Source organism: Onthophagus taurus, chromosome 11 (assembly GCF_036711975.1).
Source record: "Onthophagus taurus isolate NC chromosome 11, IU_Otau_3.0, whole genome shotgun sequence".
In the NCBI taxonomy this organism is placed as follows: Eukaryota; Metazoa; Arthropoda; class Insecta; order Coleoptera; family Scarabaeidae; genus Onthophagus; species Onthophagus taurus.
The window spans coordinates 19,978,018-19,996,967 of NC_091976.1; the positions used below are offsets into that span (position 1 = coordinate 19,978,018).

Here is an 18,950-nt window from a genome sequence, read left to right on the forward strand (position 1 = left end):
ATTACTACCTGAAAAAAACAAATTGATTAGTTTGGAACAATATCGCAAAGAAATATTTCAGCATCTTGTTAATTTAATTTGTGCGAAGAACGTTATTAATGGAATGAATATGACTATAACCACCACTAGACTCCATTCTTCTACCTCCTTTATAATCCTTCTCCTTAATAATGTAAGTACATATTTTGAAGTTTCAGATGCTATGACAAACATTGCATTTGAAAACGTTGCATTTTTCAAGAGAGGTTGATGCACATTTGGACAATTAGAGGAGATATGTCAGAGTTATTTCTGATCCCATAAACGATATTGATCGTACCAGTGACGATATTCGAGGATGCTACGAGATATCACAAATGATGTTGGGAGTAAATTTAGAACACCAAGGATGATCTTGATATATTATGTTAGGAACGATTTTGATGCCAAACAAACAATACTGTGGAAAGTCTGGGACATGTTGGACACGAGAGATATCAAGGACGATATTGGGGATACTGAGAGAAGCCAGGACTGTGCTGAGATATCTGGGGAACGATATTGAGTAAGTTCAGGGATACTAGGATTTTAGGAATGACGTATGGTTTCGTTATTAAGAATGTTGATGATAACGGAGAAGATGCTGAAGAAGATCAGAATAACAATGAGGATGTCAGGGATTTTTTTGTGTTCTGTTAGGATTTTTTGGTGGAATTATGCACATTGTACAGGGATGCCAGAAACGATGTGGAAAAGCGCCAACACTGTGTTGGAGAATAGCAGAATCAATGTTGAGATATATCAAGGACGACGTTTTATGATACCATGGACGACGTTGATTGATAACGAGAAAGATGTTACGAGAGAATAGTTCAGATTTGAGAGATGTTAAAGATTATGTTGAAATATGTCTGGAACGATTTTGATGCCATAAACAATGCTGTAGAAAGTCTGGGACATGTTTCGAGAACATTAAGGACAATGTGGAGAGATAAAGACAAAGTAAGACATGACTAGGGACGATGTTGAAAGATGACAACATAATAACGAAATATATCAAGGAAGATATTGAGGGAAGCCAGGACTATGCTGAGATATCTGGGGGACGATTTTGATGTCATAGACGATGTTGAAAATTTAATTGGTTGCTAGTGACATTACCTTAAGTATACTAAAGTAATAAACACATAGTAGATAAAATTTTAAAATTATTTTAGATTTATAAATAGGATAATATTTTGTTTATAATACGACTTGAATAATAGTTTGATTGAAACAAAGTACATTTAGGAAGTTCATAAAAAACAAGAGATATCAAGGACGATATTGAGGATACTGAGAGAAGCCAGGACTGTGCTGAGATATCTGGGGGACGATATTGAGTAAGTTCAGGGATACTAGGATTTTAGGAATGACATTGAGATATCACGGATGCTATTGAAAGAAATTAATGTCAATGGTTTCGTTATTAAGAATGTTGATGATAACGGAGAAGATGCTGAATGCTGATATCAGGGTTTTTTTTGTGTTCTGTTAGGATTTTTTGGTGGAATTATGCACATTGTACAGGGATGCCATAAACGATGTGGAGAAGCGGCCAACACTGTATTGGAGAATAGCAGAATCAATGTTGAGAGATATCAAGGACGACGTTTTATGATACCATGGACGACGTTGATTGATAACGAGAAAGATGTTACGAGAGAATAGTTCAGATTTGAGAGATGTTAGAGGTTATGTTGAAATATGTCTGGAACGATTTTGATGCCCTAAACAATGCTGTAGAAAGTCTGGGACATGTTTCGAGAACATCAAGGACAATGTGAAGAGATAAAGGCAAAGCAAGACATGACTAGGGACGATATTGAAAGATGATAACATGATAACGAGAGATATCAAGGACGATATTGAGTATACTGAGGGGAGCCAGGACTGTGCTGAGTTATCTGAACGACAATTTTGATGCCATGGAGGATATTGAGAAAGCTCAGGGATACTAGGATTTTAGGAATGACGTTGAGATATCACGAATGCTATTGAAAGTAATTAATGACAGTGGGTTTGTTATTAAGAATTTTGATGATAACGGAGAAGATGCTGAGGAAGGTCAGAATAACAATGAGAGATGTATCCCTGACATCTCTCATTGTTATTCCATGGTTTTATGATACCATGGACGACGTTGATTGATAACGAGAAAGATGTTACGAGAGCATAGTTCAGATTTGAGAGATGTTAGAGATTATGTTGAAATATGTCTGGAACGATTTTGATGCCATAAACAATGCTGTAGAAAGTCTGGGACATGTTTCGAGAACATCAGGGACAATGTGGAGAGATAAAGGCAAAGTAAGACATGACTAGGGACGATATTGAAAGATGATAACATGATAACGAGAGATATCAAGGACGATATTGAGTATACTGAGGGGAGCCAGGACTGTGCTGAGTTATCTGAACGACAATTTTGATGCCATGGACGATATTGAGAAAGCTCAGGGATACTAGGATTTTAGGAATGACGTTGAGATATCACGGATGCTATTGAAAGTAATTAATGACAGTGGGTTTGTTATTAAGAATTGTGATGATAACGGAGAAGATGCTGAGGAAGGTCAGAATAACAATGAGAGATGTATCCCTGACATCTCTGATATCAAGGACGATATTGAGTATACTGAGGGGAGCCAGGACAGTGCTGAGTTATTTGAACGACGATTTTGATGCCATAGACGATATTGAGTAAGCTCAGGGATGATACCAGTGTTTCAGGAATGATGTTGAGATATCACAGTTGATTTTGAAAGAAATTAATAACAACGATTTCGTTATTGAGAATGTTGATGCTGAGAAAAGTCAGAATAACAATGAAATATGTTAGGGATTTTGTTGGGTTCGGTCATGCTTTATGGTGGAATTATGCAAAATATACAGGGATGCCATAAACAATGTGGAAAAGCGCCAATGTAGGTATTGGAGAATAAGAAACGATGTTGAGAAATATCAAGGACTATGTTTAATGATCCCATGGAGTGGAGAGGCAGTGTTGACAGATGTCAGGGATGCCATAAACGATTTTAATCAAACCCAGCAACAATGTTGCAGAATATCATGTACAATGTTAATAAATATCATCAACAACAATTAAAGTTCATTTTTTTATTATGTTAATAAATATTTCATGACTCCTGAAAAAAATTTTAAGAAAATCTATGACGATATTGGGAATTACGAGGGACTAGGGATGATGTTAAGAGATATTAGGAATATACTGAAAGAAAACAGGATACCTACTGTTTGTGATATCATGTACGACAATGAAGAAAATATTGATGAGGCCTGGATTGAATACCATAAACGATGTTAAAGAAGTTAATAACGATTTTCAAGGATATCAAGGCGTCAGGGCAATATTGAGGACTGTATGTCAGGGATTATTTTGGATTACGTCCATACGAGTATTAAAAAATACCAGGAACGATTATAATGCCATAAACGAGAGTCAGAGACGAATTGCAAGTACATTATCCGGGATAATCTGGAAAGGTATCTGGAACAGCATTTAGAGATCTCAGAAGGATCTTGATAAATGAAGGAGAAGATGTTGAAGAAAGCAGTAACGATATTGGATAAGAATAATACCAACAAATATTGAGCATGGTAGTTACAAATATCCTGGACGATGTTGGTTACGATCTTGAGGGCTAAACCACATCTTCTTTTGGTGCAATCCCACAAAATTTTCGATCTAGATGTTAATGCAGCAAAGAAATTTTACATATGCTGTGAAAATAAAATTAATTTCCATTAATGAAGTGATAATGTGATGCAAAATGTAGTTAAGTGAAGCTTTTTTATTATTTTTATAGGGCATAAGGAAGAAAACTTAAATTGGACCAAATAAGTAAGAATACAATGAACAAAAACTTTGTGGAATTAATTGGCAATATCTAGATCCACAGCTTTTAATCACCTTCCACGTGGAATTACCTTTATTAGAGTGTCGATAAAAGATTCCTCCATGGCTATGGCGAAAACTCGTAGATAACTCAAGATAAAGGTAAAACTTAAACACTTATTTACAAAAACGGGAGTAATATCCAATCTGGAATCCAATTCCCACATTAAATCATTCTTGGGTCTTTTAGGAAATTAAAGGAAACTTAGAAAAACAATCATAAGGATATGAAAATTACCTTTGCTGTTGAGTACTAAGAGACTTTCAAAAAATGTAAACATATTATATAACGAGCTAATTTTGCAATAAGATTTCAAAAAAAGAGTTTATTTTAATTTACAGCTGTACTTATTATCAACTCAACAAACATGTTTTACGATTAGGAAAGAATTATTTATTAACAGTTAACTCAAAAAAACATATGCGTCTTTATGTATATAGACGAAAATTTAAACAAAACACTTGTTTAGTTGTGGAGTTTATAAACATCTAATACACGATTGATTCTAGTATCTCTCTTAAAAACAAGATAATTTCAACATTCCTGCATATATCATCACTTTTATCGAGTTCTTTGCTCTAACGACTTTAACCAAATTTAATGAATAATAATAAAAACGCCGTAAAGCAATGATTTATCTATTAATAGCCGTTTCTTATTAACCTTGCATAAACAAGATGATTGATTGTTTAATTAAAGTCTAAAACTACAAGAGTGACGGTAAAAATTAAAAAAAAATTGCATCAACAATTACAATAATTTATTAAAACTGGTTATAATCTAACATTTTTTATAATTATGTTATAAATTACATTAATTAGAAGATTACGCAATTATTTTTTGCGAAGGTTACAAAAAAAATTTGAATTTTAGAAATTGTTTTATTAAATATATTTATATCTTAAAACACCAACATTAAATATTATAACATTAAGAGTACATCATCATATTTCTTGGAAGTAATCTCAACATTTCAAGAGATAAAGATTTTAAAAAATCATCACAGATATTGCCACCTATTTACATCATTTATCCAACTATTTCTACATAGTGCTCCTAATAATAGTATTGACGAAAATTTTATTAGAAGAAATAACGAGTATTTTATAGGCATCTGCCAGAACTTCATTTCCACGATGGTCCGAGATTCAAGACTCGCTGTTCAGGCTTATCGATGAGAGGTCCTGGCAGATCTTGGGTTGTTCCAAATCATTAGCAACAGCCAATAAAATTTCCAACAATAATTCCCGACTTAACGATTTTAATTGTTCTAATTTTGCGATTTTCGTTATATTTAGAACAATTAAACTCTTCGCGTACGATTTAATATCGGTCGTTTGCATTTTATGGGCAGCTTCAAAAAGTTGTATCATATTATCAACGTTTACGTTCATCTCCAAATTTTGTTTGCAGAAAGCTTGAAGTCGATTATTGGTGAAATTATAGAATAACGGTGCTGAGAAAAGATAAAGTGAGTCTTCTGGTGGCATGTTTACGTCGCTGTAATAAATAAAACGAAGTAATGAATTAAAAGATTCCACAGAAGGGGTCATTTCTCCAATTTGAATCTAAAACGTACATTCAAAAATGATAGATTAGTAACCAAAACATAAATTAATACATACTTTAACGGTGTTATCTGCTGGCATAAACGATCTAAACATAGCTTCAAAATATCCACAACGTGCTGCTAAGATACATTTATGAGCTGGAATGACGTGATTATCCAAAACTAAATTAATATCGCAAAATTCTTTTCCTGTAGATCTCAAAAACATCGCCATATCTTGCTCTAAAGATGACCCAGTGGTGTCAAAATGTGGCTCGTTGCAATTTTTTGCTTGTGGTAATTGTTTACGTCGCACAATTTCTACCATTAATTTTCTATCTAAAGTTTCAAATTCATCGCTCATAACGATTTGGTTATAATTCGAGTCTTTAACGATAAATCTTAAACAATATTCTTTAATAAAATCTAAATTTAGACTATCAGCGTTATGTAGAGCTACTAAAACATTTTTTAAACAGATTGTAGCGTTTAAATATTGAACGCAAAGAAATTCTAAGCGGGTCATTTTGAATTTAACCGCCAAACGATAAACATCCATCATCAGTAAAACGATTCTGTTACTAAAAGGATCTTCGCCTGGTTTAGCTTTTTTAATAGGATCTATACAATCCATATAAATATAATCTAAAACCATTTCGAAAGCTTCTGGATTTGCATCCAATAAGGGTACAATAACCGTGGGTAAAACTTCATCTTTATTATATTTACCATGATTTTCTTTAGCTTTTCTTACTTTATTTCTTAAATATTGAGATCTAGCCGCTACCATTGGTAAATGAGCTAATATCTTAACTTCATCAGTTCCAACAACAAATTGTACGTCACTAAATAATCTCGATTCGAGTATTTTTCCAAAATCATCGTGTAGAGTACATTTGGGATAACTTGAGAATTGGAATCTATACATTTCGCAACTTCTTACGTTGTTATCGATAGTTCCTCCAAAAATATACATTGCGTTTCCTACTACGGCAGCGGCATGAAATAATCTACCGGATGGAACGATTGATTCCAGCGAAGGAAGAACTATCGACCAAGTTTGTGTGTCCAAATCAAAACAATGCAAATCATTTGAAAGAGTACTATCAGCAGCACCACCAAAAACATATAAATGCCTATCAAACGCTACCATTGTGTGACCATATCGACGAGCTGGAGGTGGTGGTGCTCCCCTCAAAATATGTTCAGTTGAAATTCGAGTCCAACTAAATTTAAAAGGAAAACATTATATACATTTGCAATAAATAAATTTTATTAGAATATCTCACGTTTTTGTTTTAAAGTGAAATTGAAAGAGTGAATTTGTAATTTTTGCGCCACTTTGCCCACTAAATACAAACATACAATCTCTTGCTACAGCTACTGGAAAATTGCAACAAGTTGGAGGGCGTTCACCTTTTTGTTCTATTTCTTCCCAAACCCTATTATCACCCTTGAAAAAATACAGATCAAAATCAAAAAGTGACGCTTTAATGGTAACACAGAATTATAAGCAATGATAAATTTATTTTTAGAATCGTCATATTTGATTGTTTTTTGATACAGTATACAACAGAGAAACTTCATTTTACTCTTGCATCGTTATGCATCAATGAGGCGCAAAACAATCAGTATAGAATTGTTTCTTTCTTAATCCAATTTCTATATGGATGTTGAGTTCAATTCCAACCGATGACGCACGAAAAAAAAGCTGTGAAAAACAACAACGGTCAGGTTCCAAGCTAAGTAACTGGGAGCAATCTTCCAATAATGTAAATCTGGCAAGCTTTGCAGTATCATTAGAAATAAATTGTAAAAGGAGGAAAACAAAAAAAATCAAAGATTTGCCATTATCTGCTAAAACAGTACAAGATAGAACTGCTAAAATGTCTTCAAATGTAACAAATATTCAAGTGGAAGATATTCAACTGGCTTCTACCTTATCACTTGCTATAGATGAGTCTTGTGACATAAAAGACACGGCACAAGTTACTCTTTTCGCAGGTATAAGTTGTCCTAAGGTCCAAAAAAAGAACTGCTAGGATTACTACCGCTCTCAAGGCAAACTCGTGGTGAAGATACAATAAATGTTGTACAAATATAGCAACTAATGGAGCCAGAAGTATGACAGGAATACATGGAGGGGTTTCACTGCATAATTAATTAAGAAGCGCTTTGTGCCCAAATAGTTAAGTTCATGAACTTGGTAATTAAGTTTATAAACAGCATCTTGGCAAAAACACTCTACCATCGCCAGTTTAAAGATTTCCTTGAAGAAATAGATAGCCAGTTTTTTGACCTACTTCTGTACAATAAAAGGCGACGTTTTGCTTTGTGCTTTAGCAGCCGAAATCGGCACGTCAAGGAAGGTACCCATAGTCTCGACCATCGCAACCAAGTTCTCATTGTCCCTCTCAGGAACTCCTCGGATCTCAAGGTTGCGGGAATATTGCTCTAAATCCGCCACGCACCCCGATACCACCTGCTGCAAAACTGGACCGAGTCTACCAAAGTATCGTAGCTTGCACTGATATTACGCATCTCCGATCGCAGCTCCTTCACAATATCACAATAATATTTGAGCAATTTAAAACAAACAAAAGTACTCTCGCGTTCTTAGTAAATCCTCTCAACACAAATACAAATAAGATCAATATTAAGCCATTTGGAATTGATGCTGGATAGCTTCAAATGCAATTGCTAGAATTGAAAACTAAAGACTTGTGGAGTGGAAAGTTTGCAGAACTCAAGAGCAAATTGGAAAAGTTGGAAGTCCAGAAAAGCATGGACAACGCGCAGCACAAATGAACAGCTCGAAAAGAAATCCCGCGAGTTGAGGGCCTCAAATTGGGCGCATGGAAAAGGCTTCCAGAATGCTGCAGTGAGGTGAAGAAATTGGCATACGACGATCTTCGGATCGATATATTCGTGTGAACAAGCGTTCTCTTGCATGAATATAAATAAAAAGTAATGTTAGAAGTCAACTAACAAATAAAAATCTAGAGTCGTGCTTGAAACTTAAAACAACAAGTTATAATGCATAATTAATAACACAATTTTTCTTTAATAATACATAATTTAACAAGTTATAAGTCAAAAGGCATTTCAAAGCCAATGCTGCCATTGATGTAATTACCTATATTTGTATTTTTATATGAATAAATATTATATTAAAGTCATTTATTTTAAATCGAAAATATATATGCTACTAAATACTATAATATTGAAACGAAAATTTAAAAACTGTGAAATTTCAGTTTTAATACCTTTATAATCAAAGGTTTAACACATTCCACATATATTTTACGCCCATTAAAACTGATAAACACACACAATTCTTCCTATCAAAACAAACCTTTTTATCCAAAATTACATCTTCCCAAATCAAAAAAGGAAGTTTCTCTGCATCTATACTCAAAACAACAAAAATTCGGTAAATTACAATAGTTTAAGTATCAATAAATATAAATAACTTTTACATACCACTAAAGAAATAGTCCACATATCATTTAATCTAGCATTACCATCATATCCAGCAAAAATCCATAATTTATTTTCAAAAACAGCAGCTCCATGTGCTGATCTAGGAACTGGTGTTCTCCCTGTAAATTTCCATTCAACCCAATGCCCAGTAACAAGTTTGTATTCAAATAGATCGTTTTTATTAGTTAAATTTGAATTAGAATGTATATCCCCAGTGTAGCCCCCAAAAAGGTACATTGATGTGTTATGAACAACAGCAGAATGATGATATCTTGGAGCTGGTGGAGTTCCATTAACAATAGCCCTACCCCATGATTTCTCTTTTATGTCATACCTTACCATATCATTTAACATACTTTTTCCATTATCACCTCCAAAAACATAAATTGCCTCATTATGAGCTACTGCAGTGTGTTTGCTACGTCTAGAATTAATTTAATAAAAACTTGAGTTAACTTAAGGTTATTTTATTTTTAAACCTTGCTCCCACAAATTCTGCACAATCTGGAAGTCTTTTCCACCTGTGAACCGTTTCTAATGGTCCAAATTCTAAGGTTAATCCATCAAAAGAGGCTGAAGTGGAACTTGAACAAGCAGTTCCACTCATATTTTGAATAATTCTTATAGTTCTTCTTTCCTGATTCAGCTTGGAGTTAGATGAGTAAAATTAGTTGTAAATTTATAATTTAAATAGGATAATAAACTGTATTTAGATGAAGATTAGCCCCAGCAAGTTATTGACTTTGTCTTTTGTGTTGTGGATGTATATTTGGTTGCCTATCACATTTTTTTTTATAACAGTATATTATAAAGTAAAGAGTAAGGTATTTTGATTTAATATGTTAATTTAAAAGCGAAGTATAATTTAAATTATTTATTTATTTTTATATTATGAAATAAATTTAATTTTATTGACCTGTTAACACCAGGGGCACCAACCTAAACGTTATCTAACCTAAAATTTACCAAATGACAAGTTAAAAACCTGCTGGGTTAAACGATTGTCGTGTCCAAATGTCACGCGGTTAGAGTTTCCCGAGCTTTTTCCTTTACAATTATTAAATAAAATGAGTGAAAATGCACAAGAAAATCCAACGACTGCGCCCGCAAGTGGACAATCCGGTCAAAACCAAGAAATCGCACCCGCCCAAAATCAAAATGAAAATGTAAGAAACTTCCATTGATTAATTACGATTAAAAACGTCTAATTCATTTAATTAAAATTATTTTAATCGTTTTTCAGTCGCCAGCACAACCCCAAGCAGCACCCCAACCCACCAGGATGGAATCAGTAATGGCCATCATAAAATCATTAATTGTCAGAGGATTAATCATTTATTTCATCACTTCATTTTTCCGAAAACCTGCCGCTCCTGTTAATAACGGGACGTCCGTTCCACGTACAGCAGCTAGAAACATTTTTACAAACGGCACAGATCTTTCTATGTTTATATATTTATCCGAATCTGAGAGACATTTTGATTTTCAAGAATCAAATTTGTTTTGGTCAAAAGAAATGCTAATGTACGGCGATTGGTATTCAGGGGTTAATGGGGATGGAAGTTATTCTTTTGAAAAAGAAATTCCTGTTACTAAACATATGAAGAATAACGGTTCACTTTACGCGCATATTTATGTCACTACTTTTGGATACAGTGCCAATCCTAAAGATAAAAATTATGATAAAGATAAATTTTGTTATGCTAGGAAAATGTTAAATAAGTAAGTATTTTGTATGTATAGGTGGAGAGATATGCAATTTGTCTCAAGGTCGAAATATTTCAAAAATTGTTATCATTATTTAACTTTACATTATCATTGCTATTTCACAACTTAGTTTTCATCTATTTTTTTTTTGTTTTAGATTCAAAAGACTAAAAGCTAGTGGAACAAAAAACTTGTTAACTGGTGAAACTGAAAAATTAGAATCTGAAGGTCAAATAATATCCCATTGGCATCCAAATTTAACAATAAATTTAATAACAGATGAAACATTTTGGACCATGGGAACAGTTCCAATGCCTTTGGACGCTTTCTATGAGTTTACTGATGATGGAAAAAATTATAAACCACCTCTTTATCCAAACGACTTCTGGAATATGGCCAAAGATTATAAACCGTTAAACGAAACTTACTCGTTAAACGTAATTTATCAACCACTTAGTTTATTAAAATTCCAATTGTACGCCTCGCAACAAATGAGACAAAAATGGAATTTCTTTGGTGATGTGGAAGAAGAAAACGACGACGAACAAGATACATTAAAAGAAACCCTTCTAGAAACGAATCCGTATTTATTAGTTATAACTATTTTAGTTTCAATTTTACATTCCGTTTTTGAATTGCTAGCGTTTAAGAATGACATCCAATTTTGGAATAACAGAAATTCCCTCGAAGGTCTTTCTGTTAGATCTGTATTTTTCTCAGTTTTTCAATCTTTGATTGTTTTGTTGTATGTTTTGGACAATGAAACAAACACTTTGATTCGTATTAGTTGTTTTGTTGGGTTAGGAATTGAATTGTGGAAAATTCAAAAGGTTGTTGATATCAAATTCGAAAATGGGAGATTAAGATTTAATGATAAAAGTTCTTATGTTCAAAGCAGTACCAGACAATATGATGAATTAGCTTTTAAATACCTTTCTTGGGTTTGTTTTCCCTTATTAGCTGGATATAGTGTTTATGCTTTATTGTATTTAGAACATAAAGGTTGGTACTCGTTTGTACTGGGCTTATTTTACGGGTATTTATTAACTTTTGGGTTTATAATGATGACGCCTCAGTTATTTATCAATTATAAATTGAAATCGGTTGCTCATCTTCCATGGAGGATGTTAACTTATAAATTTTTAAATACTTTTATTGATGATATGTTCGCTTTTGTTATAAAAATGCCAACAATGTATCGTATTGGATGTTTCCGTGACGATATTATCTTCCTCATTTTCTTGTACCAAAGATGGATTTACCCCGTTGATAAAAAACGTAGAAACGAATTTGGTTATGCCGCTGAAGCTGATGAGCCAACTCCAGCTGCCATTGAAAATAAAAAGGATCAATAAGATCTCTGGTTGTAAAATAGCTTATATTTATTTTTTGGTTATTCATGTGCTGTCGAGAAATCGTTAACCGTATTTAGATGAAAATTGTTTATTATTTTAGAATTGTGTAAGATAATAAATATGATATACACATATAGAATTTTTTTAACCTCAAGGGTGATAAATTTAATAAAGATTTTTTTTTTATTTTTCTTTTATTACTGCAATCTATCGCATACAACAACAATAAACAGTGGAACATAAAAATAAAACAACCATTGTAAAGATTAACATGATCTAAAAAAATAAGAAAAAACATAAAATTAGAAACAATTTTAACATCATTTAATAACAAAGAATTCAAGAAAGCGTATATAAAAGAAGAGATGAATTCAGATTATGAAAATTAAGAGTGAAACTGACGTGGCTATTGTTCTTGAAGATCACTAAAAAATAGTCGAAACCGGTTGAGCCGAAAATAAAAAAATTCCACCCTTCTGAAAAGCAAAGTTTTTTATTCACATAAATAATAAACAGTATGTTTAACAATACAAAAAAAAATAATAGTAGGAAACCACTCAGAATAGTTTTAGTAGGTCTTTTTACTTCAATCTTTTAATAGTTGCCCTGCGCAACAGATTTTTTGCAAGTTGGTACTTCAAATTTCGTTGGGAACAGTGCCGGCGCTAGCAAATGAAGCGCCAGGGTGCGGGAATCGAAGTGGTCCCCCCCCAAGCATTTTGGGCGGAATGCGGGGGGAGCCCAAAATGCGGGGGAAAAATTAAAAATTCATTTTAATATAAAAAAATTAAAAAATGCATTTTAATTAAAAAAATATATATAATCAAAGAAATATAAATAAACTTAAAAAAGACTTGCTTAATCATAATGCATACTTCAGCAAAAATTTAAGAATTACTGGTGAAAAACCAAACTTAAGGGAATAGTCGGGAATACTCTGGTCAGAAGGTTAATTTGCAAGAAAAAGACTGAAATTGCAATAGTTATAAACTAGACTTCAGCTAAAAACAGGAATTACATTGTTCAAAGTCCACATGAAGTCTGAAATTACTGTTCAGAGAAAACAAAAAACATGATTTTTCATGGCAATACTTATGTGTTCAATAAAAGAATGCGAAGAATATGAACAAGAAACCAATGGACTTGTCTTGTTATTGCACAGGACAGGAAATCACCAATATTGGAGCAGGATAAGCACAAAAACAAAGTAACAGCTGCAGAAATGAGGTACTGGGTGGTACAAGATCCGTATAGATAATAAGAGGCTCCCAAAAAGATGATGATAGACACCCAGAAAGAAGTAGCTGTCAGTATCAAGAACAAAACATACATAACGTGGGCAGAAGACTAGATACTGCTTCTAAAAAACTAAATACTGCTTTCTGAAGACTAGATACTGCTCTGGAAGATTAAATACTACTTTCTGAAGACTAGGTACTGCCAACAGGTCTAAATACAGCGTCTGGAACACTAAATACTGCTTTCTAAAGACTAAAATTGCTTTGTGGAGACTAAATATTGCTTTCTGAAGACTAGATACTGCTGACAGGTCTAAGTACTGCAAAAGAAAGATAAGATATTGTTGGAGAAAACATACATAACGTTGGCAAAAGACTAGATACTGCTTCTAGAAGACTAGATACTTCCGACAGGTCTAAATACAATGTCTGGAACACCAAATACTGCCTTCTAACACTAAAATTGCTTTGTGGAGACTAAATACTGCTTTCTGAAGAGTAGATACTACTAACAGGTCTAAATACTGCAAAAGAAAGATAAAATATTTTGGAGAAAACATACATAACTTTGGCAGAAGACTGGATACTGCTTCTAGAAGACTAAACACTGCTTTCTGAAGACTAGATACTGCCGACAGGTCTAGATACAGCGTCTGGAACACTAAATACTGCTTTCTAAAGACTAAAATTGCTTTGTGGAGACTAAATACTGCTTTCTGAAGACTAGCTACTGCTGACAGGTCTAAATACTGCAAAAGAAAGATAAGATGTTGTTGGAGAAAATATTAAAAAGAAAAAGATAATACGAAAACGTGAGTAGAAAAAGCTATTCCAAAAAGAAATGAAAGAAAAATCTTCTTTTCCCATCAGTCTTTGTTTTCAAGATAGTCGTTTTTAAACGAATTTTGAATTTATTTTAATTGAAACAACTGTATTTATTAAAAAAAATGATTATAAAAGTATAAGTAAATACGTACATTTAAAAATAGAACAGAAAATAAATACTATAACTGCTTAATACTCAAAATTACACTTTTGTAAATTATGGTGTATGAAAAGTATTTTTTCTGCATTAACAAGAGTTAATCTAAAACGGCGTTCTTCATAAATTATTCCCATTTCAGAAAATGTGCCTTCGCTATAAACGCTACTTGCAGAACTTGACGAATACTTTCTAGTTATTTTGCTTCCGTGGTATTTCCACCAAACAATTGGATCAGAACTTCTGTCTATTAACAGGTAAATTCAAAAATGCATTAATTTGTTGTAGAAAGTTATTTATATAGGAGGTTCATACCGATCTTTCGATCTTCCGGTCCCATGGAAGTAGACCACTACTTCGTTATTTTAAATGGAATGCTATAGTTTTTATTGCACCTTTTAATTATATGCGAAAAAATAAGTTGACTTTGATAAAAGTTATTGGCAACCAGCGTTTTTCGTTTTCGAGTTATTTTGATTTTAAATTTGTCTTGGCAATTTTCACCATGCTCTTTAAAACTCCATATCTCAGCCAATATTCATTCAAGAAAGCTCTAACTTGGTATGATTACTCTTCAGATGATATCAAATTGATTGTCATTTATTTTATCGGAGTATCTTATACAGGGTGAACAAAAATTGAATTATCAAAATTGAATTAGTTATTTAAGTTTTTTTATGAAAACGACAAGGTTTTTTAAAAAATAATAAGAGTAAGAAAAGTTGTATAATTAAACATCTTTTCCACCTGGTTGGTATTTCTTGCACAACCTTTTTTGGTCCCATGTCCAAATCATTCTGAATAGTTTTTAGTTTATCACATGCTAACGAAGAGTGATTAAACTATGTAACAATTTTTCTGGCACAAACTATCATATCTGATATAGCCCTCTGCGAAAAAATGGCATACGTTACTACAAGCTGCAGTGAATGACTAAAACAACTTTCGCTATCAATTTTGGCATCTTTGCAGTCTTTAATCATGTTAGTGCCATTATCACTTAACATTACTGTAATTTGATTTTGTATGTCCCATAATTGTGTTATATTCAAAATTTTATTTGCGACAGCCATTCCAGTATGACTTCCTCTGGAAAGGTGGAAAGCTCTTGCAACTCAGTACAATGTTATCCCTCTCTCATTCATTTGTCATCCAATATCTTGTAATACTTATGAAACTATTATTGTTTTTAGAACATGTCCAAATATCCGAAGTTAAAGTTAACATTTTTGACAATTTTTTTTTGCAATTTGAGTTCGTAATAAGTCATAAATATCAGATATTATATTTTTCATATAGCTCGGAGAAGGAAGTGTATACTGTGGAACAATAGTAGACAATAAACGAGAAAAACCTTTATTATCTGCCAGCGAATACGGTTGATTGTCTAAGCGGATCATCTCAGCTATTTTGATTGGAATTTTTTTAGCTCGTGGATTGTTTATATCCCAAGGTTTATTTTTGTTTGGTATTGTTGTAAAGTTGGTTGTTGCATTTTATAAAACAATTATATTATATAATCATCTTGTTAAAATCGCGTCGATAATGAATTATTTTATTATGATGCTTTGGTTGAGGAGTGGATATCCATGCAGCTTTTTCAATACATTTTGTGAAGTGATTTATCGCGTTTTCGATGTCCGTTTCATTTTTGAGAGGAAAATCTATAAAAATCTGCTGATAGGAGCCATACGTGTTTGTAATCTAAACTAAATGTGACTCACACATAAAGTGAAGCCAGAAGTACTAAAAAATCCCATCCCAGTGTATTTTAAAGTGATATATGTACTAGATTACCAAGGACAGTAGAATCTAACTTAGATTCTACTGTCCTTTCTAGACTAAAGTATTTTTCAAACTTTCTTTGGGATGTATATATCCCAGCAGTATTGAAAGGGTTAACTTGCTCTTTACTTAAACTCTTCAAAGTGTAATTATAGAAAATCATATTTAATAAAGATTGAAACATAATTATTTTTATTACTACTTTTATTTAATTCTTTACAAATTCTTTTTCATTAAATAATATTTAATAGCATTAACATGATCCCCATGAAAGCAAATGTACCCAACCAATTCATTTACTTGACTTCGAATTGGATTTTTATTCTCTTTTTGTAAAAATTCCCTCAATTCATTTTCCAACCTCCAAATATCCCGTTGAATTTTTTTCACATAAGTTAATCTCTTCATACCTCTATTACTGGTTTTCATATAAACCGGAATCATATGATTCTTAGTTCTTTGAATAAAATAAGGCAAATTTGTGGCATCTAAACTTTGAGGTTTCCAATCGGAGGGGTATTCATTTTTTAAAGTTGGTTTTGGAACGGTTGTTGGAGGTAATAAACGTTCTACAAATTTCCAGTCATGAGGATCTTTTGTAACTTCATATTTCACATTTGGGGTCTCTAAATCTGATATAAAAGGTGAACTTCGAAAACTTGAATATCTCAATTGATTGTACTAAAAATAAAAGCGATATAATAAAGTTAAATTAGCTACAAGTACTTACATTTATTATTTTTGATGGAGAATTTGTTATTAAAGGTAATAAGTTAAGTTTATTTATTAATGAAACCATGATTTGACTTGACATAAAAAACTTAGGTTATGTTATTTTTGACAGAGGCGGCATGAACCTAACCTCAAACGATACAAATTTTGCATCAACTAAAAAAATGTTGGAAATTAATGAAAATTACAACTTAGAAGCATTTTCTTTTGATATTGTGTGCATTAATAACAATTTTCACATAAAACTAAAAAATACAAAAGAAAAATTTCCATTATACAAAGGTCCAAGCAATTTAAACATCAAGAACATTATCAAGTTGGATTTATCTCATTGCAAATTGTTCGAATTAGATAATAATTTAGGATCATTGCCGTTAAAAAACCTGAATATTTCTCACAATCAATTTGCGGAAGTTCCTAATTGTATAATAAAAGGATTACCTCAACTTGAAGATCTCAATATGTCTAATAACGGAATATTAAAATTTGATAATGAACCTGCATGTTGTTGTAAGTTAAAAGTATTAAATTTGAGTTATAATAAATGTATAACTTTACCCCTGTGGATTCAAACTGTTAACACAATGAATTTGAAAGAATTTTATTACTCTTGTAATATTATTGGAAATACGAGTAAATCAGAATACAAGAAAGTAGCATCTTATCGATTAGAAAAGGCTGTGTTTTGTTCTGCGAAAATTGATAGGGTTAATATTGATTTTATTAAGTCAATTAGAACATTAAAATATTTAGATTTGTCTAACGAAGGTTTTTATTTAAACTCGTTTTCACTCGAATGTTTATTTGAGAAAAATGATTGGATTAACACATTGAGAGTTTTAATTTTGAATAATCTTGATATATCTTTTCTACCAGACGCAATTTCGAAACTCACCAGCTTAAGTGAACTTAGCTTGAGTAAAAATAATCTTTATTATTTACCAGACAATATTGGTGATTTAAATCATTTAGAATCACTTGATATTTCATTTAATCATATTTGGTGTCTTCCATCAACATTCAAAAATTTAACCAACCTAAAAAAATTAAAATGTGATAATAACTCTTTATGTAGAATTGAAGAAATCTACAACTTACCAAAATTGGTTATATTGGATTTATATCAAAATGAATTAAATAATTTTGTTAACATCCCAAATATTGATTTCATTGATTTAGAACAAAACGTATTTGATACAAAGGATTTTAGTGGTTATGTAGCTAAAAAAGATTCGTACAGAAACAAAAACGGTTTATTAAACAGATTAGATGGGCCTCTTGAAGAAAGTTTTGTACAAGAAGAGAGCTGTTCTGATAAATTTTCCTACGACAGTGATAACGAATATCAACATCGCGAAGTTGAGACGGATACATCAGAATCTTGGGATGAAGTTAAAATCAAAACAAATCCTGATATCACCTCTTCTGATGAAGAATGGGATGGATACTTTCAATATGCCGCATATAAGAATGAATCAACCCCAAAATTTGATCCTGATTGTTATGAATTATATAAAGATTATCCTGAGGCTTAAGATAATATATCTTTAAGAATGTACAATCAAAACATCCATGTGATATTAAAATTAATATTTTTAATTCGTTTTTCTTAATAGCAATGTTTATGGTTTTTTTATGTTCAAAATTAGAATTTAGGCTTAGAAGTATGTTTGTATTTGTTTGAATTGTAATGTGTTATTTTTAAATAATATATTTCTAAGCGTTTTTGACCGCGAGTTTTATTTATTTCGAGTACCTAAAATGATTAATATTAGATCTTCACAGGAAAAATATGGACATAAATATTCATTCTAATATTAAGATATTGAGTAGAAGTGAGTTTATGATGTTCTCTCGAATACATAATACAGAGTCTTCGAACAAGTTTACGGAAGTTGGTAAGTCGATGTAGTCGTGCAAGTTTGATTGATTTATTCATGGCTTTGAGTGGTAGTTGTTGGGGCGACCACCAACTTATTGTTAACGAACACTGTAGCGTAACCGGAGTTAATGACTTTTACCAGAACACTAAAAACTTCATCAAGTACTAACTACTAAGATTATTCGACGCTGATGTATTAATAAATAAAATAATAATCTTTCCCGCTAACTAGTTAATTCGGTTTAAAACTTATGAATTTTTTTTGTACAGAGGCATTGTTGAGTAACATAACCTGGTGA

The 18,950-nt window shown here is 32.1% G+C and overlaps 4 protein-coding genes across 4 annotated transcripts; 2 read left to right on the forward strand and 2 right to left on the reverse strand.

The window, feature by feature from the left end:
- Positions 1-4,996: 4,996 nt before the first annotated feature.
- Positions 4,997-9,667, reverse strand: LOC111424068 (Leucine zipper like transcription regulator 1). The gene is made up of 5 exons (XM_023057481.2): positions 9,450-9,667; positions 8,971-9,394; positions 6,777-6,940; positions 5,564-6,713; positions 4,997-5,506 (listed from the first exon to the last, which is right to left on the reverse strand). The coding sequence occupies exons 1-5, from the start codon at positions 9,575-9,577 to the stop codon at positions 5,087-5,089; spliced, it is 2,286 nt and encodes a 761-aa protein (XP_022913249.1). The 5' UTR covers positions 9,578-9,667; the 3' UTR covers positions 4,997-5,086.
- Positions 9,668-9,888: 221 nt separating this feature from the next.
- LOC111424071 (putative lipid scramblase CLPTM1) lies at positions 9,889-12,218 on the forward strand. Its single transcript, XM_023057482.2, has 3 exons — positions 9,889-10,136; positions 10,214-10,692; positions 10,835-12,218. Exons 1-3 carry the CDS (start codon positions 10,038-10,040, stop codon positions 12,030-12,032), a joined length of 1,776 nt encoding a protein of 591 aa, XP_022913250.2. The 5' UTR covers positions 9,889-10,037; the 3' UTR covers positions 12,033-12,218.
- A 4,005-nt stretch (positions 12,219-16,223) lies between these two features.
- On the reverse strand, positions 16,224-16,897 carry LOC111424132 (mitochondrial ribosomal protein L49). Its single transcript, XM_023057564.2, has 2 exons — positions 16,768-16,897; positions 16,224-16,718 (listed from the first exon to the last, which is right to left on the reverse strand). The coding sequence occupies exons 1-2, from the start codon at positions 16,849-16,851 to the stop codon at positions 16,254-16,256; spliced, it is 549 nt and encodes a 182-aa protein (XP_022913332.1). The 5' UTR covers positions 16,852-16,897; the 3' UTR covers positions 16,224-16,253.
- A 36-nt stretch (positions 16,898-16,933) lies between these two features.
- Positions 16,934-18,304, forward strand: LOC111424177 (protein Scribble homolog let-413-like). Its single transcript, XM_023057620.2, has one exon. It carries the CDS (start codon positions 16,934-16,936, stop codon positions 18,302-18,304), a length of 1,371 nt encoding a protein of 456 aa, XP_022913388.2.
- The last annotated feature ends 646 nt before the right edge of the window (positions 18,305-18,950 follow it).